We start from the raw sequence: 23846 nt of genomic DNA, 5'->3' as shown, positions 1-23846 counted from the left end.
AAAATTTTAATTCAAATTTATATTGAAATACTTTTTATTTGCTAAATTACCTTTCATAATATTAAATCCCAAAATTTGAGTTAAAACTATATCGAAGAATTAAAGATTTTCTCCTTTACCTTAATTTCATTTTTTTATTTTTGAAAATTGCTGTTTGTTTAATGTTTTTATCTTATTGGGCCAAAAAATCAAGTAATTTAGTTAATGCAAACATAAATTTAAATGATTTATATAAGTTTCCAAACTCACATAATTTAAATTATATGATAAGAAAATAAGCATTCAAAATATTTTCTAGCCATTTAAAAAAAATCTTAAGTTTCAATATTTCATGAAGCACTAAAATTATATAATTCTATAATATAATTGAAATTAAAAATTTTATAACATATGAAAAATTTTGAAAATACATGTGTTATAATTATTTTTTGTTGCATCAAAAATTATTTTTTATAGATATAAATGTTTAAATAACATTTATGTTAAAGAGGGATATTTTGGTCAAAATAAAAATTTAAAAGTCAAACTTAACGATCAACTAACAGTTGGATGGATGGAAATTGAATCTTAAAAATATAAGGAAGATTTGTGTAATATACATTTTAATTTGAAAGGAAGTTAATATATATATATATATATGTTTTCAAAATAGAAAGGAAGTTTCTGTAATTTAAGTAAAATGAAGGGCTAGTCAATGTATTTTACTCAAAAATCCATTTAGGATGCTAAATGCTAAATCCATTTAGGGCTAGTCAATGTATTTTACTCAATCTCGCAAGTAAATATCTTATTGGAGATTCTTTGTTATGTTGATTCTTAAATTAATTTTTGCTAGGAAAAATTGAATATTAGAAAATGAAACGTCAAAAAGAGTCTGCTAGATGGTCTAGCTATGTGACAATAAATTTATATCAGTTGGATTTGTATTATTCAGTAGTTGGTGACTTCTTATGTGGCACTCTGTTTAGTTTTTAGATTATTAAAGAGTTTAGACTAACTTGTCTCATTCATTTACATTCACCTGATCTCATTTGTTCTTTCTTGTATTTATGTTCAATCTTGGATGATGCGTATGTACTAGCAGCAGTTTCAATCATTTCTTCAACCTGCCTCTACTGTTCAGGCTTCTCATCAAACATCTTTAAGTTCATCTATCTGTCGAACAGGTAAATATACACTTGAAGATTCTTTGCTATATTGTTTTTTGAAATAGGAAAAATTAATTTAACGGTCCTTGTAGTTTCATTAAATTTCGAATAAGATCCTTCTAGTTATTTCTCTTTTTGTCGAATCCTTATTGTTTACGCTCAATAATGCCAATCATTACATTTAAAAAGCCGTTAGTTTAAGTTGACACTATCGTCCTCAATCAGCCGCAACACTTGCTCCCATGGCTTCTCTCTTTCCTTTCTCACTGTTCATGTTCTCTCTCCCCATCATCATCGTCTTTATCTCCTCTTCCAAACCTTCGCGCTGTGTTTAAGGGTTGTCCTCTGCTTCATTGTTATTGTTAAGGATGCTGCCTGTTCTCTGTCCTTAAGAATTTGTCCTGGCTCATCCAAGTTTGATGTTTCATAACCTTCCTTCCTTTGTTCCACAATTAAAAATCTGGATATATATATATATATGTATATGTTCTCACAAAGTTCTTTTCCTTTCCTCCCAAGTTTAAACACTGAACAGTATAAACTCATAGGAATTGATGTAACCATTCAGAATGCTGTTTCTTAACTTTCATATTTTGACAAGAATTATGTCTAATCATTTTAATCTTATAGATTAATTTTCAGTTTCAACAGATTCGATGGTAAATTTCATAATATTATTTTTTCATCTTACGTCTCCTTAAGGGTTCGTCTGATATGAGCGAAATGGAAGAAAGGGGAGGGGAGAAAAAATTTTATATAGATATATAAAATATATACTTCTTTTTGCATGGAATATTAGAATACGTGTTTTACAAAATTATACTATATACAGCTTGAGTTAACTTGAGATATTTATTGGTTTTTTAATATGCCTTTGATCATTATTTAAACTCCAAATTTAAATTATTAAACGATGAATAATTATATTATGAAGTTTTACACACCTCTTTAGTCAGGGAATATTTACTATATCATGTTAAGGGCTTATGACTTGAAAATTTAAGTTCTCGAGTAAATTTTTTTGAATATTTTTTTCCTTAAGTAAATATTTATAAATTTTTTTATAATAATATCTAACATAGACACGCACACATATATGTTTTACATTTTGAAATGGTACCCTGCCTAATGAAAAGATTTAAAATAACTACTTTTTCAATTCTTCTTAAAAACATATAGAAATGATAATTATAAAAATTAAATAAATTGTTCCCTCAGTCTCCCCATTTAATTTTAGGGTCTCTATTTTTTGGCCAAAAAAAAAAAGTGGAACAACTACTCATCGTTCACATTCTTATGTCATTCATTGCCTTCTTTCATGAACTCATCAAGGCGTCTTGCAGGTAAATATTGTCTTTGAAGAACCGTTGATTCTTTAATTAATTTTTACTGGGAAAAAATTGTGAATATTAGAAAATTAAACATAAAAAACAATCTGTTAGATGTTCTCACTTTGTGACTGTAAATTCATATTAATTGGATTTGTTTGTGTTCAATCTGTGACAGTGACAGTATAATCATGCAGAATGCTGTTTCTTAACTTTCATATTTTGACAAGATCGAAGAAGTATGTCTAATCATTTGGATCTTATAGATTAATCATATCAAAACATAACAACAAAAATAAAATAAATACCATCTTCTGATCACCTTCCTTGTTGTTCACTGGCTCCTGAAATATTTTCAAACAAATTATATTTTTTATTGGCTTTGAAATTAATTTCATCAATTATTATAATATTAAAATATTAAACATCAAATCTGTTAGGCGCTTTTGTCATATTATAATGAATTTATATTAACTGAATATTTATTCTTGAAAGAATTTATTTTTTCTGCATTTCATAAAAAGTTTGGTCAGTGAACTTTATTTTTTTCCTCCTTTTGGTTCCTCAATAATTACAATAATGTCAGGCCAAAAAAAAATAATTGCAATAATGAATTTTAACACTTAAATTTTTTTTAAAAAATTTAATATATCATGTATTTGTACCAATTGCATGAATTGTTATTTGTTACTTTTGTGCAGCTGGACATCCCTTAATTTGAATTAAGAGTTACTCGAGAGGTCATTTCTGCAGTATTCGTGTAACTGTATTATCATATTTGAGGTAAGTAACAAATATCATAATAACCCATTTAGTCACTTATTTTATTTATATTTTATTTTTCTTATTATTTGTCATGAATATAGTAAGGGAATAATATCTCAATCAACAAATTAATTGATATCTTGATAAAGATAAGGATTAAAAAACTGGACCAATCATTAAAATGATTGAAGCAGTGGGTTAGATCAGAGTCTAACCAGAATCAGATCAGTCATATCAAAATAATATAATTTAATTAACAATAACAAAATATAACAACATTTATAAACAATAATCACTCAATAAAATATAAAAAACTATAAAAATATTTTAAATGTTTGATTTTTTTCCCCAACAGTTTAAATCTTTAATTGTAGCAATCAAAATTATTAAAATACATATCTACTTTAAATGTTTGATATTTTTAGGTGTTTGAGACAAAAATCTGCACTTCATTAAAATACATCTTTTTTCTCATTGTTTTTCTACTCTTTTTTCTCTCTCCCACGTGACTGCTCCCCATTTTCCTCTCCATGACACGCATCTTGAGCAGCTTTCCTCTTTCTTCCCTGAACAACGAACAACCAGCAAGCACAGTAAAATAGCAAACCTGGAACCTGCTTCACAGTTCTTTATTACTCTTTCTCAGCTAAATTGCTTTTGGCTTCCTCATTTCTCTTTCATTTGTCCATACTTCATCCATCTCATTACCTCTATCATCTTCGTTCTTACCTTCTAATCTTCTAGTTTCTCCTCTCTCTCTCTCTCTCTCTCAGTTTCTACAGCTTCAACAACAAATAAGTCCCCCTGATGAAGCCTTGAATGTTGAATCATCCTTTATCTTTCTTCCATGCGTTTTAGTTTCCACGCTAAAATGCATCTTCACTTCATTTTCTGGCATGTTCAGGAACTCTCTCATAGTAAGGTTTGTTTTCTCTCTCTATTTTTCCTCTTCCTCTTCCTTCTTTTCTCGGTAAATCTTCTCCTTTCCCACAGTTTATGCATTTTTAGGACGCAAAAAAGTTTAAACCGGATAACCCATCCCAGTTGGTGGTTACCTGGTTAAACCAGTTTGTCACCGGGTCCAACAAGAAAACCTAAGTAGTTTGCCAGTTTTCTTATCGAACCGGTTGGCCAAGTCCCTTTTTTTTTTTTTTTACCTAAAGTAAAGAATAATCTAAAAACTCTTAGTTTTATTGTGATGTTTCCACTTTTTCTATTGGGTTTGAGACTTTGGGTTTCGTTATTAATTTAATATGTATTATGGGTCTTTAATTAGATATTTATATCAATTGAACCAAAAAAAAACAGCGGTATAAATATTTAATTATTAGCTGATAGATTTTTTTAGTGTATTTTCAGAAGAAAACCAAATCATCATCCTTCCACGAATCATCGATTCATATTAAAAGTTGTAAATACAAAATATTTTGAATATATCTATGTTTAATTTTTTTTCTTTGGAACCTCTGGGTAATTTTTCCAACTTTTGATTTGAAGTTTGGTGAAAGAGCACTATAGAAAAAATTACAAATTTGTTTGATTCGTTCTTCTGAACTTTACAATAATAAATTTAGGAGAATGAATATTTGTAGAAATTGAACTCTAAATTTTAAGATCCATAATGCCATAGGCTTAATTACGTGAATCGTTAGTTTGCTTCTTTATTGATTCCAGGCTCGCTTCGGTGGAACATTTTCCTTTCCAGACTAATTTGACTGTACAGTTTGAGCTAATTAACTTAATAAATGCTTTATATATATATTTTTATTTTTTTTCATTTTAGTTGTTTGCTACATCTTATGATTTTTTTTGCTTAAATAATTTCTATAACTATGTGAAGTTACAATACTCTGGGGCCTATGTTATACTTTCTGATGCTCCATATTTGGGAAATCGCAGGAAATATTTTCAATTTTTGTTTAAGAAAAAATTCTCCATTTTTAGAGAGTATTTATTAATCATTAATTTACAATGCTGTCTATAATATCTTCTGGTATGGTATAACTTGAGAATTCCTGTTTTTTCTTGTACTCTCTTATAGTTAATTAGTTTCAGTTATCGTCTTTCTGCATTGTTAATTTTCATGTCATTATTTAGATTTTATATTAGTTGGCAGCGAAAGTATATAACAGCAGAATGAACTCTTTTTACTTGATTTTGTATTTATAATATGAGAGATTATTAGTACTAAAGCAACATTAAGTAAGTATATGTGATTGCGTTTTATTGCATCAGATGGCGGAGATTGTGATATCAATCGGGTCAAGGCTTGCAGAATATTTGGTGGCTCCAATTTCAAAAGGAGCTACTTATTTGTTCTGTTTCAAGCAGTTCATTGGAGGTGTTGAGAAAGCAAAACAAGAGCTGGAGGAGAAACTAGAAGACGTGAAAAAGCGCAAGGAAGAAGCTGATCGAAAAACTGAAGAAATAATGCCATCCGTGAAGAAGTGGTTGGACGATGTGAATGCAATCCTAGAAGAGGTGCAAAAGCTGCAACAAGAGCTTGAAGGAGGACGAAACAAGTGTTTTAATGTGTCGCTCAGATATTCTTTAGCAAAACAAATGGAAAATAAGGCTAAGCAAATGACAGATCTCAAACAAAATTCCAGCTTTGAGCCATTTTCCCAACTGATCCAACTTCCTGGCATTACTTACTTCTCTTCCAAAGAGTTTATGGCTTTCAACTCAAGGATATCAACTTATAATCGTCTTTTGGAGGCAATTATAAATGGCAAAAACAAGATGGTGGGACTGTATGGTATGGCGGGCTCAGGCAAAACCACTTTGGCAACGGAAGTGGGCAAGAAAGTGGCTGAATTGAAGCTTTTTGACAAGGTCATCAGGGTAGTTGTTTCTAAACCCCCAAATATTCTGAACATTCAGCAGGAAATAGCGGGGCAAATAGGCTTGCCACTTCAAGAGGCAACTCAGCCTACTAAAGCACAAAGGCTATCAGAAGGATTGAAAAATAAGAAGATTCTTATAATCCTGGATGATGTGTGGAAGCATCTAAACCTTGAAGATATTGGCATTCCACTTGTTGAAGGTTGTCATATCTTGTTAACAACTCGCCTTCGAGATGTATGTGTCTCTATGGATTGTGAGCCTATGATTGAACTACCTTTGATAACTAAGGGGGAGGCATGGGACTTATTCAAGAAGCATGTAAACCTAGGCAACGATCCCTCAAATATGTTTGGTGATGTGGGAGGGAAAATTGTTGATGAGTGCAAGGGGTTGCCAATTGCAATTGTAGCAGTTGGAACATCTTTAAAGGGAAAACATATTGAAGTATGGGAATCAGCATTATGGAGACTAAAACACTTCCAACCGTTGAATGTTGGACAAGGTCTTGCGAGTGCTTATGCATGCCTCAAATTGAGTTATGATAGTTTGCCAAGTTCCACAGCCAAGTCGCTTCTCTTATTATGCTCTATGTTCCCTGAAGATCATGAAATTCACAAAGAAGATTTAATTCGATTTGGCATGAGGACACTTGAGCCGGAGGAGTCTATTTTCACAATAGAGGGTGCAAGGAGAGTGATTTTTGATGCTCTTGAGATATTGTTGGATTCTTGTTTGTTAATGAGTATAGAGAAGGAAGCATGTGTAAAAATGCACGACTTAGTTCGAGATGTAGCCTTGTGGATTGCAAAGAAGCAAGGTCAGGAGATTTTGGTGGACAGCAGTGAAGTTTCAAACATTTTGCTTGGCAATCGCCAAAATTTGAAAGATACAAAAGCACTGTCATTGTGGAATCTGGATGCGGATTTCAATCTCTCGGATCAATTGCATTGTTCAACACTAGGGATTTTGCTACTTCAACCTGATGGGTTTATTGAAGATCTGGGAGCAATAAAAGCACTCAAAGTCTTGGCACTCATAGAATATGGCTTTGAATGGGGATTTAGGAAGGGATCATCTGTTTGTTCAATCCCACAATCAATTGTGTCTTTAACATATCTTCACACCTTATGTATTAGAGGGAAAAAGTTGGGTGATATCTCTCTACTGGGTGAACTCAAAACACTGGAGATTCTTGACTTACGTGGTTCTCTATTTGATGAATTGCCTGTTGGAATTGTAGATATGAAAATGTTGAAACTTTTGGACATATATGATTGTCGAATTGAGAAAAGTCCTATAGAAGTAATTGGTAGATGTGAGCAGCTTGAAGAATTATATTTTTTGGAACACAAATCTGTCATCCCACATAATTTCTCTCTTTCAAGATTGAAGAGGTATGTTCTCTATGACTCCACATGTAGTATATATTCGTATACATGAATATGACCCTTTTCTAGAATATCTGCATCGTCGTGGTGAAGACCCTTTTCAAGAATATCTGGATAGTTGTGGTGAAGCATTAAGAGCCTTATGCATACAAGGCTTTAGAGTCTCTGCTTTGAATTCATCAATGAAAAATCTCATTCTTAGAGCAAATCACCTTTGGCTGGAAAATTGTGAATGGGATTATAAAGATATAAATTTTCAAATAAACCACTTAGGGGTATCATGTTGTCAAGAGAAAAATTCATCATTGAGAAGCGTGATGTGAACATTCTTCAAACACAAGTATTCTCACGCTTGAGCACTTTAAGACTGTTTGAAATGAATAGTCTTGAACAAGTGTTTCAAGATTCATCTATTGGCTGCTCTCTCCCAATGTTACAAGAGCTATGGATACGGAGTTGTCCTGAATTGAGAATTTGTATCTTCTCGCATGCCACCATTACGAGCCTGCCAAAGCTGAGAAAACTTCATATTGATAGCTGTGACAAAGTGAAATGGCTATTGTCTTATTCCCTGGCTTCTTATTGTCCTTTACTGGAGGAAATAATTATACGCAATTGCTCTCAATTTGAGAAGCTCATTGATGAAGAAGCTGCACATGGGGATCCACTACTTCATGATAAGCAATATTATCCATATGTAAGTATTATTTGCAAAATTCCTTTTAAATCACTGCGTATTAGAAATAATAGTCCGTGTTGACACATTCGATTAAAAATATTTATCTTTTCATTTAATTTTTAAACTGAATTTTTTTTGGCTTTTCTCTTTGGATACACATAAATTTGATATCCTTTTCTCAGTTATGTGAAATCAATGCCTGTTTATTTTAACTCCTGTGCTGAAAACAAAACTAGGATCATGCAACTGCTAATAATTTCAGTTGTAGGTGATTTTTTCTTTTTGCTCACCCTACCTTTTTTTTTTCCGAGAACAAATTGAAGATATTCCTTTTCTTCGTTTAATTTGAAAAATCTGTGCTTATGATCGAACAATATATATAAGCATAAAAAATATATATTCTCAATAACCAACAATAGTCATGTTATTTTTCTTTTTGTTTATTCTACCTCTACTTTCTTTTTAATTTAAAGATATATTTATGTTTTAAAAATATTCTTAGAAAGAGATGATAGTCATTTTATTTTTTACTTGAGTTCATTGTAACCATATAAGCCTCTTTTCATTATGAAGTTTTATGAGTTCCTTATTTAGGCTACACGATAAAACTACTTTTTGGGTTTTTCTGTATTTTCAAGGTAATAAAATACTATTGCTTCTTCAAGCTTTATATTTTTCATATTAATTCTTATTAATTGTCTTTTGGCATCAAGTATTTATCGTGGGAAGTACTTATTCAAAGTTGTTCTATGTATAATAAATTGGCATTGATGCATTTTCCATATGTAAAATGTTCTTTCTTTCTTTGTTTGGATTTTTCTGCCATGCTTTTTTGTGGATGTGAAAAAACACTTTTTGACGGTGCCTCTCTTGGTCTTAAACAATTGTATGTTTATATTTCAATTTTTGGTCAAATAAATCTCTGTGTTGGTCAAGCAATATATAATATGTCTACTTTTATATATATATATATATATATCATTAATTAAATGTTATAACAGAGGTTGAATGTAATCATGTAGCAAAAAATATATAGAATATTCGTTTGTTAGACATGTTCAGAGTATGTTAGTTATCACCATTTAAAAAATACGTGAAATCAATTTCAAAATGAAAGTCAAGTGTTGTTTGTTATCATAAAAGAGGTTTGCAAGTCACAATTTCTATCACCATCTATATATTAATTGTGGAAAGTAATTAAAGAAGCTAATATATTATAAATTAGTGTCGTTTCTTTCTTTATTTAAAGGCCTTTAACTATATAACAATGTTTGTATCATGAAATTCTATATCTTTGTACTGCTGCTGGTTCTCAGTATGAAATTTAGTTTGCATGAAATGAAATGATATAGGATACATACATGATCATACATTGTTGGAGAATTTTGCATAATGGATATAAGAACTTGACATAAATATTGTTGTTTAACATTTATGTTACATACTAAAGATTAAAAGGGAAGATTAAGGACTGAGTAGCAATAATAAATAAAAGTCCGGTGCCAAATTTTATATTAAATTAAAACTATAGGGACTAAAAGATTAATTTTTTAGATTTAAATACTAATTATGTTTTGTAACCATAATACGCTACAACTTATATTTTTCTTTTTCTTTTTCGAGTATTACAAGAATTATTTACAAATTGTCTTTGTTAATTTTTTTTTTCTTTTTCGAGTATTACAAAAATTATTTACAAATTGTCTTTGTTATTTCTTTCAACACACGAATCTGATAAAAGCTTTAAAATGTTTTGTTCATTTTGATTTATTATCAAAAAATTGATCTCATTCTTCCGAACAGCACTTTAAATTCTTTGTTTTATATTTTTGTCAATAAAATAATTATTTAGGATACCACACTTTAAGATAAATGTTTTTCTTAAATTTTCTTTTGATATTTAAAAAGATCTCTCTTACCGTGCCTCTTTTACTGCTATTAAAATTTTTATATTTTCATTTCAAGTTTTGGTAATAAAAAAAGTCCTGATTGTTACTATATATATTTGCCCAGTTGTTAAAAAGGATTATTTACTAGCAATAGTTGGCAATAATTAATATATAATATAAGAAACTTACTGGGTTTAATCTCCAGTCTAGTTAGAGTAAAAAGCAAGTTGTTTTTGCACAGCCATGCGCGATCGTGGGGGCTTGATGTAAGGTTGCTTTTGTTATTTAAAAAAAAAAAAGCAAGTTGTTGTAATCAGTCCATTTCATAATTTTAATTTTAATACATTTACAGGGAAAGGAAACTGACAGTGCTTATGTGGGCGTTACAGCAAAAAGATTCAATCAGTTGCAAAATGAGCAATCCTTGATCCTTTTTCTCAGGTTGAAAAGTCTACAAATTAAAAGGAGCGGAAAAAAGAAAGGTATATTGGAAATCCAAGTCAGAGGAAGAGTAGAAGATGATGAAGAATCTATTAAAGCCCAAGAACCTCTAAAGCTGGATTCAGAGATGAGTGAATTAAAATTAGATGATCTACCAGAATTGGAATATATTTGGAAGGGCCCCACCCAAATTGTGAGCCTCCGTAGACTTGAAAATGTTTTGTTGTGGAACTGCCCAAAATTAAAAAGTATCTTCACTCTAGCTATTGTTGCAAGCCTTCCAGAGTTGAGAACACTTGAAGTATATTATTGCGGGGAATGGGAGGGAATATTTTGTGAAGAATCACTCAAAAACCTCTCTTCTTCTAATATTTGCTTCCCCAAACTTACGAAGATTTTGATAGGCAGTTGCAACAGAGTGAGATGGTTGTTATCTTATTCTCTGGCATCTCATTGTCCTTCGCTAGAGTTTATATTCATAGCCAATTGCTCTGAATTAGAGGGGCTATTGGTGAAGAAGCTGCACATGGGGATCCACTACTTCATGATATGCAAGATCATCCACAGGTCAGTCTCATCCGCAATGTCTCTCTCTCTCTTTTTTTTTTTACCAGCAAATCCGCAATGTCTCTCTTGAATCATTGCATATTAGAAATAATAATAATCCATATATATATATGTTGACGCATTTGCTAAAGTAGCCATGTTCAATTTACATCTCCCTTTTATTTGAAAATTTTTTGTTTGCTATCGTATAATATATATTTGTATAATCATTAAACATAACTTCTACAGTAATTATTTTATTTTTGACTTCACTTTATTATACCTGTATAAACCTCTTTTTATTATTAAATTTTCTTGGCTATATATTCAGGCTGCACGATGAAACTATTTTCTGAGTTTTCCTTATTTTCATAATAATAAAATATTATTTCCTTTTTCTTTTTTTCAAATAACAACTTTTATTTGTCAGATGCAGTAACATTTTACATTTTCGTATTCATTGTGGGAAGTGCTTCTTCAAAGTTATTTTTATTCAAAAATAAATTAGTGTTGATGCATTATATAAAAACTACACATACTTTAAGAGAAATATTTTTCCCTTTCAAATTTTTTTTGCCATGCTTTTCTTTTCTTTTTGATGTGAGAAAATTCCTTTTTGTGGCTCTTTCTTTTTCTGCTAAAAATTAAGTTAACATTAGTATTTTTGTTCAAATAATTCTTGTCGGTCAAGAAATATTTAATATCTGTCCTTCTTGTTAAAAAAAGATATATATATATATGTTATTTATTAAATGTGATATAGTTGTTATAATAGAGAATTAACATAATTATGTAGTAAAAAGTATATACAACATTTGCCAGTCACACATTTTCCATGTTACTATAAAAATTGATTGAGTCTGGTAAAACGCATGTTGAGATTATGTTAACACAATTTTAAAAGTACATTATTTTTATTTTGCCATTAAATGATCAATTCGGAAAATACTTATAATGGCCAGCATAATATAAATTAGTGTCTAGAGAAGTTCTCACTAGAGATTTCAAACATTTTGATAAAATTTTTCTTTCGCTCACCTACCTCTTTTTCATAGAATTTCTATTTAGCATTTACATTATAATACTAAAGATTAAACTGCTCAAATTTTTCTTTTTCTTTTTTCAGTACTACAAAATATTATTTGCAAGCTGCATTTTTTTAATTTATCTTTCCACATATGAATTTGATAAAAAATTTAATCTCTTTAGTTCATTTTAATTTTTTTGTCAAATAATTAATTTTATTTTTCCAAACAACATTTTTTATTTTTTATTTTTTATTTGTCAAGCAAATAATTATATGGAATTGTATTTCATTTAGAATAAGTTGGAGCTGATATAATATCTACAAATTATGTATATATACACAATATTTGTTAAATTTTCTGTGGACGCTAAAAAGGTCTTTGTCAGTGTGCATCTTTTATTGCTATTAAAATTTGTATGTTTTCCTTTCAGCTTTTGTACGAAACTAACTAGCATGCTTTAATCTCTCAGCAACCTTTGATCCGAAATTGTTCTGAACCTGAGAGGCTTGCTGAAGAAGCATCATATGGGGATCGGCTACCACTTCTCAAACTGAAGCACTTACGCTTGTGGTCATTGCCGAAATTGAGAGAGATCTTCCCTCACGTGAGTGTTTTCTCTCACTATTTCTTTTTTTATTTGTGATTTTTTATGGATAAAATTGATAAATGTCTTTTAAATTATTTATCAAACATAACACTTTATATTTTTCGTTTTATAGCTTCGTGGAGAAATAACTTCTTTGTTATTACAGAAAGTACTTGTTCATGGTTGTTTTTGTTAAGAATGAATCAGTGGAAATATTTTCTCATTTTCTTTGGACGTGAGAAAATTCTTTTTACAGGACCTATTTTCCTTTCCTCTTGTTTACTTTTTAAATTTATTTGAAAATTTGTGTTTACTATGAAACGATATATACGAGTAGCAAGACTATATTCTAATGAAAAGCAATAATCATTTCAAATTTTATTTAATATTTTGCGTCTATGAAGCAGTCTTCTCGTCATGAAATCATGCTGGAAATTACTTGAAGTATTAGCAATGTTCCCATTAATGCTTGGTTGCGGAATCATTTTTTGTTTTTGTGAGCGGTTCTTTATCATGGAAAGTATGACTTGTCCAAGACTGTTTGATTTGAAATAAATCAACGTCGATGCATATTTATACATCATACATTGTGTACGTGTGTGTGTCTATATATATTTCACATTGGACCATCAATAATATGTATAAGAAAAGTCTAACTTGATAAAATTCATCTTACTGAGCTTATCTTATTACAGTTTTATAAATATGTGAAATGAATGGGGTTTACTTTTTAATGTTACAGTGCCATTAAATTTATGTGGTTCATGTGTGTGTATACATAGTCCATATGTTGAATTTTCATCTAATCATTGAATATATTTACTTCACAGAAACATGACAATGACACAGTGAGGGTGGTGAAGTCAGAATTGTGTTCCATGAAGTTAGAAAATCTACCGGAATTAGAATATATTTGGAAAGATCCCATACAAATTTTGAGCTTCCATAGACTTGAAAGCATTAAACTGTTGGAATGCCCAAGATTAAGAAATACGTTCACTCTTGCTATTGTCACAAGCCTTCCAGAGTTGAGGAGACTTGAAGTAAGAGGATGCAATGAATGGGAGGGAATATTTTGTGAAGAGTCACTTAAGAATCTTCTACTACTTCCACTGTTTGCTTCCCCAAACTAGGGACCATTTGTATATCTGATTGCCACAAAGTGAGAAGGGTGTTCTCATATTCTCTGGCATCTCATTGTCCTTCATTGGAGAAAATAACTATAAGGAATTGCTCTCAACTGGAGAGGGTTGTTGAAGCTTATGAAGGTGAAGTAGCTGCTCATCATCAAAGGCTGTTTCCTAAACTGAATGATTTGGATCTCGGGAAGTTGCCAAAGTTGAGAGAGATTTATGAAGGTTATGAATTCAACCTCCTTTCTGGTACTATAGCAATAGAACATTGTCCAAACATATCAAAAATCTCAAAAATCCCATTAGAAGACAAGCCCTCATCATCAGGTTCGTAGCTACACTTTTTCTTTCAAACTATTATCATATTTAATCAATGAAATAATTTTGTGCATTACAATTTCTATTTTATATGGAAAAAAAAGGTCTTTTATTACGAGAAAAAAAAAATTCTATCTTAACAACCACACATACATCGCTCTAATTTTTTTTAATCAGAAATTGCAATCACTCCCAAAATTTTTCGTCATATCAAAATCATAATAATGTACTCGTATTAAATAAGTGACATGTTATGGTAATATTAGAAGTTGAATAATTATATGGAACTCAAAAATAATTAATTTCCACCATTTACACATTCTTAGTACATTATTTCTCATCATTATAAATAGTTAGCTCTAATTTAATACACATTATCTAAGGACCGTCTCGAAGATTGTGAAGAATAAACAAGGTTATTAATTTTTATTTTGTCTATATGTTCCATTTTGATTAAGCTGCTAATTAATTTTTTTTTTTGGTCAGCCTTGGAGATCAAATTGGAAAGTGAGATAATGAAGGGCTGATGATGAGCTTTGGATCTTCCAATGGTTTCTTTATCTGCATTTGTGTTTTACTAAGTTGTGTGTGAAAATATGTTGGATTTGTATCAGTGTGTTGAAAATTTCACAAAAACTTTTTTTTTAAAAAAAAAAGAAGCTTAAAAATTTAGACATACAATTACTTTGAAGTTGTATTTTATTTGAGTCTGTTGAAACTATGTAACTACATTCAAGATTGCACACAAAATACAATAATTGTGTGGCCCTTGTGTGCACAACTTATTTTATTTCAAATATTGTATCAATGATTTCTTATGTTATTCTTTATTTCAATCTCGCAATATAGTTGTTATTATTTTATAAAAAAAACAATCTTGTATATCCATTTATATTGAAAAAAAAAAATCATCACAAAAAAGGTTTTTCAAATAGGAAAAAAGATAACATACTTTTAAATTGTAGACGAATAAGTTTTAAAGGTCTCACCCATAACCTCTCCACACTTGCTTCATAATCAAAAGGATAAAGTAATGTTAATGTGTATAAAGCATTTCAAGTGAAACTTTATAATACAATCCATGAATTTGACAACTGTAAATAACTAAAAAAAATTTTAAGAGTTGCCTCCATTTTGTATAAAAATTAAAACAATTTTTAAGAGAGAACGTCATTAAAGGGATAATAATATTAATCCATCATCAAATAGAATTTATGTTATAAAAAAAAAGAATTAAATTATATCTGGCCTCTACAAGGAACAGTGATAAGTGATAACTACAAAAAGAATATGACAAAGCTCCCTTGTGTTTAATTTAAAAATAAAAATATCATTCATAGTCCACTTATTATAAACCGAAGTCTTGCTGATAGGTCTTTGTTTTCGCCCTTTTTTACTCATCTAATAAAGCATACTTTAGCAAACATATATAAGAAATTAGGATTCTTTACATTCATGGATTGATACATTTGAAATTCCATAAAAGAATGTAACTACAAATTAGAAATAGTCTTGAGAGTTTTTGAGAAGGTACTAAAGCTAGAAACATAAATATTCTCTTTATTGAATCTACAGAGCATGAATCCAAATGCTTTATAATCCTAACTGGGACCAAGTTAAAAAAATCAAAGGATGATTGTGAAGAAAGAATATTACTCATCATATTTGCCATGACTTAAAGATTTATGTATCTGTGCTTCTCATTCTCATGAATATCAAGTAGGTGGGAAGAACCTGTTAAGATTGAATGGCAAAGTATAGAATTCTTCATTTCTGCTATCTCCTTTAAACTTTCTGAACTTTGCCCACCATGTCATCCCTCTATCTTTCTTTGACTTTTCAACCTCGAGCGTGTTGTCAAGGAACACTGCCACAATCAAAGCCACTACGGCCGGCGATGAGAATATGGTGTTTATGAGTGCATTGAGCTACAAAGATGACACATTGTCACACATAAAAATGAGTTCTTGATGTTCAAAAATTTCAGCAACAAGGTAGGGATGGTTTGCTTATGTCTTAATCAATAATCTCAGCCTTTTAAGACAACTTTCCACTTAATCCCATCAAAGGGCTTGAAACTAGTTCTAAATTAATAGAAAATATTCTAAACCATTTTAATTTTGAGTCAAACCACAAAGAAGGAACTGTAATTTATTTAACTTTAACTGTTTGGTTCAGCATTTCTGGGACGAGATTTTATTTTGCTTGCACATAAAACTAGTGTAATATCTATTATACACTTTGATCACTACTCTTCTCAATCAAATTTTGCGTAATAGCTAATTATGCCACTAAACGAAAACTCACCCATCCAGCATTGGTATGAACAAGGCCATGATGTGGAGGACTCCAGTAATCATTGAAAAATTGAGGAATAGAAATTCCAAGGAACAATGATAGCCCAGTGATGATTAGGTTTCTCATGGAGTTCATGTTTGTGAACTGAAGAAATGATATTCCAACTGAAGCTAAAGGAACAAAAACAAGTAACTGTGAATGGAGGAGCCAAAGTTAACTATGGAAATAAAAATTCAATTGAACTAATTGCTTGTGTACCTACGAGACCGAAGAGAATGCAGTACAGTGCAGTGAATATTGGGAACGGAATAGATGCAAAGACAGCCCCAAACTTCCCTGCAGAAACAAATAGAATAATACTTTAGCTAGTGTAAATGAAACTATCTTCCTACTCTAATTTCTACTCTATCATCATAACAGAAAACAACTAACTTACTAAGCTTAGAACATCAGAAAACATAGGAAAATGTGGATGCAACCCTTTAAGTCATTTGCAAACAGTTCTACTGGAAACTTTGGGATTTAGGCCCCGTTTGGTATTGAGGAGGAAAGATAAAGATGGAAAGGATGCTTTTTATATCTTTGTTAAACTCAATAATATCTCTTTTTTAATACATTTTTAAGGCAAGGAGACCAATCACTCTTGCACTCTTGTTTACGTTTAAACTAATAGGGGCAGTTCATGTGGCAGGATAAAGGGTATGAGATGTCATATTCTGTAACCAAGTAATAAACAAAAGGTTTTAAATGTTAAAGTTGGAAATATATCATTTCAAAGTTGATGGTGTTCATAAATTACAAAGAGATGAAGAGATGTATTTTCATTTTCCCCAATTAAAATACACAACATGAAAAAGAAATAAAACATCAGAGCCTCATTTCTGTTGTATCAGTGGTGCAGACTAATGTTTTGAAAGAACCATACAAACCTAACATGGAGAAGAATATCATGAAACCAGCAGAAATCTGAACAACCCTTCGACTTCCAACTCGGGTTAGTCCAAGAAGACCCACATTTTCTCTGGAATGCATAATAAAGATGGTCATAAAACTAATATTCAAATATTAGAGAGACCATATGCAAGTAACTTTGCAGTAACATCTCACGAAAGGGTGTCACTTACACTGAAACGGTAGAACCTGTCCCTGTTCCATAAAGACCACCGAGCAAGACACCAATGCCCTGTGCAAAATTAATAGGATCAGCTTTCATACACATCAAGTATCAGATCTGTAATAATGTTATTATGCATTTCTTGCAATTGAAGTAACAGGACCAACAAATCAATATAATCAAAATTTAACAATCAGTATGACCACAGGCCGCACTTTATCAATAACTGATTTGTGGTAAGTAGTGACTTACCTGCCAGCCAATGCCTCGACTCAGAACATAAGCAGGAGGTGGAGTTGCAATTGCCAACCGGGATGCTGCCTTATATCCAGCAGTTGACTGCAATGAGAAATTCTTTATCAGAACACCATTGCAAAATTCCCCAAAATCGTAAAGAGGCCAACATTATGATTATTCTAAATTTTTCCTTTTATCATTTGGTATGCACGTTGAAAAATGAATGGATCGGAAAATAATAAAAAAATGATTTTGAGGGTAAAAATTAAACATCATTCTCTTACTTTGAAAAAGTAATAAAAATGAACATTGAATAATGATTATAAAGATATAATAGCCATTGCAGAACAGGGAAGAAAAATCCCTTTGTCTAATTACTACCAAATAAATGAGTTGAGAAAAATATCTTCAGCCCCTTGAACAATTTTAGAGTGTAAATATCGTAGTTACAGAAATAGTCAACAGAAATAACTGAACACAATGGGAGCAGCTGGTGTGTGGTTATACTAATTTCTCAAGACCATGGAAAGTTATTTCCAAACCATTTGAACAAGACATAAAATATATGTACCACAAATATTTAAAAGCCTAGGGTTTTTGGTCCAACAGCTTTTATCACTTAATGTTTTCTCGCGTGTGTTTGCATTTGGTTAAACATAACTTAGGCATGCTATGTTGCATCAGAAAAAGAACATCATTCTCTTTGCCAGAATAGTGAAAATAACAGTGGTAATGGTAAATGACATGATTAGGATAATAAATGGTTACCTCAACCATTGAGACAATAACTGCAGACATTGTAGCAAATGCATGACCAGCAGAAAAGGTCGGTGGGCCCCATTGGAGTGGGTACGGGAACATGAACCTATTATTAGCATTGAAAGAATCCTTAGACCTCAGCAACTAAGTGGTTCAAAATTTAAGAAGAATCGAACAAAAAGATGTACCATGGGGCTGTAGATATCAGGTTTGCTCTGTCTGTACGACAAAAATGCTGTGTTCTAGCAAGTTTATGCCGGTAAGCTCCACTTGCAGTCAATATAATAGCATAGATCCAAATAATGGCAATGCAAATCAACACTGGAAATCTTTCAAATATAGGGGTATCTCTAAATGGTCTCACATGCTTAAAATACTGCAAATTAGATAGAATTAGTTTCGTCCGAAGGAAGATTTGAATAATGTGATGGCTTGAAGCACCATGTTTTATTAGTGATTTTCCACTTACTTGTGATAATCCAATCACTAACAAGAGCATTGGCAGGCCAATTTCTATACAGTTTCCCAACTGAAATAGATAATCAAATGATTGAGTACTCTTAGGGCCCATATTATATCATAAAGAAAAGCATTCCCTTTCCAATTAAAAAAAACCAAAACAAAAAAAAACAAAACAAACAAACAAATACATGGCATCTATTATGTTCCTCATATGATCACTCAACATTACCATCCTTTTTTTTTCAGGCATATAAGTAAGATTCTTTTCTCTATTGTTATTCTATTTTACTTTCTATCCCTAATATTCTGCATACCAAATGAGCCATTAAACTTAGATGGTATGCAATTATGCAAATAAGGTTTCAATCTAGCATTAGATAGCTCAGTGAGTTAAAATAGCCTTCTAAAAGAAGATTCATTAATATGGTTATTTAGAGGTCAAATCAAGTACTATTCAGAAATCTAAAATGATAGAATTTAGACTAAGCCTTCAAATAAGCAAAGATAGAAGCAGAGGTCCAACTCTAAGCTTCAGGAAAAAAAAATGTAGTTACTTGAAACAGGAATCAACTTCAGAGGTTGCATTCAGCTATTCAAGGAATGCTTTTTAGATGCTACACTGTTTAGCAACATTCAGATTGTAGAGTAGAAGTCCTTTTATAATTGACATGGTATGGTCACATAATTTCCCTTGTCATTTTCTTCTTGAGAAGGCTAAGGTTTTCCAAATGTATAACATATAAAGCTGCTCATAGCAACACATACCGCAGGAAATCCTCGTTGAAAGAGTCCTAATCCAAGCAATCCAACTACAGGTGCCATGTTAAGAGGACTGAAAAATCTAGGGAGAAGATCCATAAACCATGTTTCAGTAAATCAACAACAACAACAACAACACTAACAACAACAACAATCCTTATTTCACTAGGTGGGGAAACCATATTTCAGTAAATGCTTAGATATATTATTTTTGTAATTTTCATTTAATCAACATTTTCAGATGCAACTTGTGTACCTTGAAATTAGTCCCCAAACTTGGCTGTATCCCAGGATTATCTGAATACTTGAGGCTACAATTAAAGCTCCTTGTATAGCTCGCATTGACTGTATAAATCTCTGCCAATGACAAGGGAAGAACCTCAGTCAATTATCAGATGGCAAGAAAGAAAAGAAAATCATTGTTAAAGCTGATGCATTACGATGAGATGTGTGAAGGAAACTTACTTCATGATTATCATTAATTCGATGCAATGAAGAGTCGGTGATAATATAACCGACTGGAATTAAATAGGCATAAGATCCTCCAACAACTGCAGGCAATCTGGTTCCGAAAAGTGATTGGAGAAGTGTGTTAATGCCGGTTACAAAGAGTAAAGTCTGTATCACTCTTGCTTTGTCACCCTGGTTGTATGAGCAAGCAAATCACTAAATGCTTTGTACACCATATTAACAGAACCTGACAAGATCATCTTGGCCAAAATTTAACCCTATATAGTTAAAAAGAATTCTGTGAAGTTTTGTCAAGTTGAAAATTAGAATGGGAATTGGCACAAGAGATCAGCGCAAGCATGGTAAAACTAAATGTAGATACTTAAGAGATAAAAAGCATAAACAAACTGTTATACCATTCCTACATGGTCTTTAGTGAATCATGAATAAAAGGCTTTGCAACCATACATGAACATGTGAGCCAATAGTGAAGGAAGTTGAAAAGATGAAAGAACACAAGGCAGCAGAAATTCAGCTTACATCACTTCCTCCTATGGCTGGAACGAGCAATGAAGGTATCATCACACTTGTCCCCAGCACCAGTATGTAATTTTGAAATCCTAATAAGATAGTTTCCACTGCAAAAAAGGACAATCACTATGAGCAGGAAAAGGGCAAAAATTTAATGAAAAAAGAACAGAATGTAAACAAGCATCTAACTATACAAAACATGTATCCTTCACTCTCTAAATATTGGACGTCCTATACTCTAACTTAGATCATATATTTGTTTAAAGTTAAGAAAGTTAGAACTTTTCAGATATCAAGATTTGGAGGGTGTAACAGAATCCTCCCTCCTTCTTTCCCACTCTCTCTCTATTCTTTTCTCACCCGCACACAATAGAACACATTATAGCTTAGTTGAAACATGCTTAACATGGCCACATGGTAATGCAGCCAGGACTTGTAATATCTCCCAAGCTTGAAGAAAGTCAGCAGCAGATTATAGAATATCATTCTTTTATTATCTGACTTGCACAGGCAATATATCAGACAACTTACATTCATATGCTTAAATGACAACAGAAGACTAGAGTTGGACAATTGTTTTTTGATGCAACATAACTAGACCTCAGTCACTTATAGAGAAACATCCAAGCGAATCTTTATGTACACGCCAATAGGATATGTGATATAAGCAAAAATTTTCAGAATCTTAATGGCAATTTTCTCATAGTTACCATTTTACAAACTTTGACTATCACTAAATTTTGTACGATACAGATTAACATTATGCTAGCCCGTTTTCCATGGTAAAGAAACGGAAGGGACCTTCATGAAGTTCCCATCTGTATTTCATGCGGCTAGGAATCTAGAGAAAACTGAATGTTGTCCAGTAAAATTTGAAAAAATAAACAAAAGAACAAAAAAATGTTGATAGAGGTTTCGGGCATTCATTATCAGGTTCACTAAAAATATAACAAGTGCATAATTTTCATAACTCAAGAAGCACATGATTGAGTCTTCCTAAAATTTCTCCACCTCTTATAAGTCAACAAAGTAGTTAGTCCAAAGTCTGAAAAATAAAGTCAATAACTATTTCTGTCCTTTTTAATGCTATGGCTACATTTCTCAATTCCAGATAGCCCAGTAGTTTAAACCTTTTAACTATAGAAGATGATTTGAATTCAAAATAATTTCACCGTAGGACTAGGATACAGCAAAAACAAATAAATAATATTGACTTAGCTATTGTAGATAGAACATCAACTGATGCAAGGGTTACCAATAGAAAAAGGTTAAATAAATAAAGGATTAGTCTTAAATAAATATGTGGGGCCACTTTAATCTCTTCAGTAATCAATTAATCATTCACCAGAACTAGCTAGAAGGAGAAAATTGCTCAACCTTGACAGGGTGAAAGGGTAACTTAGCGTGACATGATGCCGTTATTGATGCCCTCATTTGCGACGCATGGTTATTAATCTTCCATAGCTAAGTAAACATGATAATGAAGTACTGGGAAGCTCGAAATGCCCAATTATAACGCCAGAATGCAAAGTGTAAATTTGTTCGCAGAAGTATAAAGAAAATTACCCTCAGAGAGCAAACAGAGAGAAACATAAAAATTTGAACTTTTAATCAACACACCAAAAAGGACAGTGAAAGCATGTTTCTACACTTCTTTAGTTACTCAGAAAACTCAAAACAAATAGCGGCATTTTCCCTCCAATTACGAAATGTCTGTAATGCTAAGAAAAAAGTTCAGTCCTCATACTTTAGAAAATGACAAGCTTTCCATCCTCTGTTTTGTGGGGGAAAACTGACTGCAACTTTGCAGTCAAATCAATATTTAAAAAGCTCTTGTTTTTAAGGGCGCACATGATTATGAAAGGAAGATAAGAAGCAATAGAAAATGGAAGTAATAATGAGTAGGGCAATAGACGCCAAAACAACAGAGGGAGAGAGACCCACAAAGCACATTTCTTTAAGCGTGGAAACCGAAACAAACAAAACCCAAATGAGATTATAGAAAGAGAAAGAGCGAGGCGTACCCCACGGAGGATTTGAGTCTATGCAGTACTCAAGGTCCTGAAGCTGATCCATGGGTGCATGGATATTGTCTGCCATTGTTGAAAGCTGAAGCTTCTAACAAAGCGCACACACAAGAAGAGAAACAGAGAGACAAAAAAATAATAGTAATAGCAGAGAAGAAGGAGGAAAAAAGGTGGAAGGAAAGGAATTCAGAACAAAGTAAAGTGCAGATATAAAGTAAGCAAAGAAAAGCATGAAAATGAATAAATAAGGAAATGAATATATACGTGTGTGTGTGTGTACGCATAAGCTCGGAGCTTCTGGGTAACTCCCTCTTATGTGGCCAATAAACTTGTTTTCTCTCTTCGAAACAGAATGTAAAATGACAAATCCCCCCGAAGATCTTCCATTTCATTCCTTATTGACTATCATGGAAGCCAAAGGCGCCATAATTCACAATATCACGAGTGGGGTCATTCGAAGGAAGCTGGGAAATTTCAAGGCTTTATGTGGGAACCTAGTAAAGGAGGGAAGCATTCTCTTTTAATTCACTTTTTGTCTAATAAATGGAGGGACTGTTTTATCCTTCACAGGAATGCAGGGACGGCCAGAGTATCCTAGGAGGATACAGAGGAAAGAATATATAATTTTCAAATATTTATATTCAATAATACAAAATTTAATTTTTAAAACTATATCAAATATTTAAAATTGAAAAAAAATTCTGGGGCCTCAACTGTATTTTTTTTTTTAAATATTTACATTGTTCATATTTATGTGTTTCATAATAATTCCAAAAATCTAAAGGTCATTAATTTGACTATTTTTAATTTTATATTAGTAATTGTAATTTTTTATGAATTGTGGAACTACAGAAATTTTCTTAGGTATAAGAATCATTTGAAATTCAATAAATTTTTGTTTATTCAATAAATTTTTGTTATTTTTCTCTTGACCGTTATAAACAAACCAAATCCAGATAAACTCAATCATTTAAAATTCAAATTGTTCGAAATTCAAAAATTTGAAACTAAGTTTTCTTTTTCTTTTTTGTCAGTGTTTTAATACCAAGTCAAACAGTGTAAATCCCCCATATCGGCAAATTCAGTTCATTGTAACAAAACAAATTAAACAAA

General features: G+C 31.5%; 2 protein-coding genes and 1 long non-coding RNA gene across 3 annotated transcripts; 2 read left to right on the top strand and 1 right to left on the bottom strand.

Annotated features, from left to right (window-relative positions):
- Positions 1-5476: 5476 nt before the first annotated feature.
- LOC114738302 (disease resistance protein At4g27190-like) lies at positions 5477-7528 on the top strand. The gene has a single exon (XM_028926342.1). It carries the CDS (start codon positions 5477-5479, stop codon positions 7526-7528), a length of 2052 nt encoding a protein of 683 aa, XP_028782175.1.
- Positions 7529-13753: 6225 nt separating this feature from the next.
- LOC114738292 (uncharacterized) lies at positions 13754-14933 on the top strand. The gene is made up of 2 exons (XR_003739520.1): positions 13754-14105; positions 14583-14933. It is a non-coding gene; the product is annotated as an uncharacterized LOC114738292 (long non-coding RNA).
- Positions 14934-15630: 697 nt separating this feature from the next.
- LOC114738306 (nucleobase-ascorbate transporter 1) lies at positions 15631-22806 on the bottom strand. Its single transcript, XM_028926348.1, has 14 exons — positions 22731-22806; positions 20716-20813; positions 20191-20367; positions 19982-20082; positions 19732-19807; positions 18974-19033; positions 18693-18880; positions 18514-18610; positions 17761-17847; positions 17519-17577; positions 17324-17415; positions 16653-16730; positions 16404-16564; positions 15631-16024 (listed from the first exon to the last, which is right to left on the bottom strand). The coding sequence occupies exons 1-14, from the start codon at positions 22804-22806 to the stop codon at positions 15812-15814; spliced, it is 1563 nt and encodes a 520-aa protein (XP_028782181.1). The 3' UTR covers positions 15631-15811.
- Positions 22807-23846: the final 1040 nt, after the last annotated feature.

The sequence above is a fragment of the Neltuma alba genome, unplaced genomic scaffold (genome assembly GCF_004799145.2).
Source record: "Neltuma alba isolate B1F8T4 unplaced genomic scaffold, ASM479914v2 tig00013571_pilon, whole genome shotgun sequence".
NCBI lineage: Eukaryota > Viridiplantae > Streptophyta > Magnoliopsida > Fabales > Fabaceae > Neltuma > Neltuma alba.
This window is presented reverse-complemented; position numbering and strand designations above follow the sequence as displayed.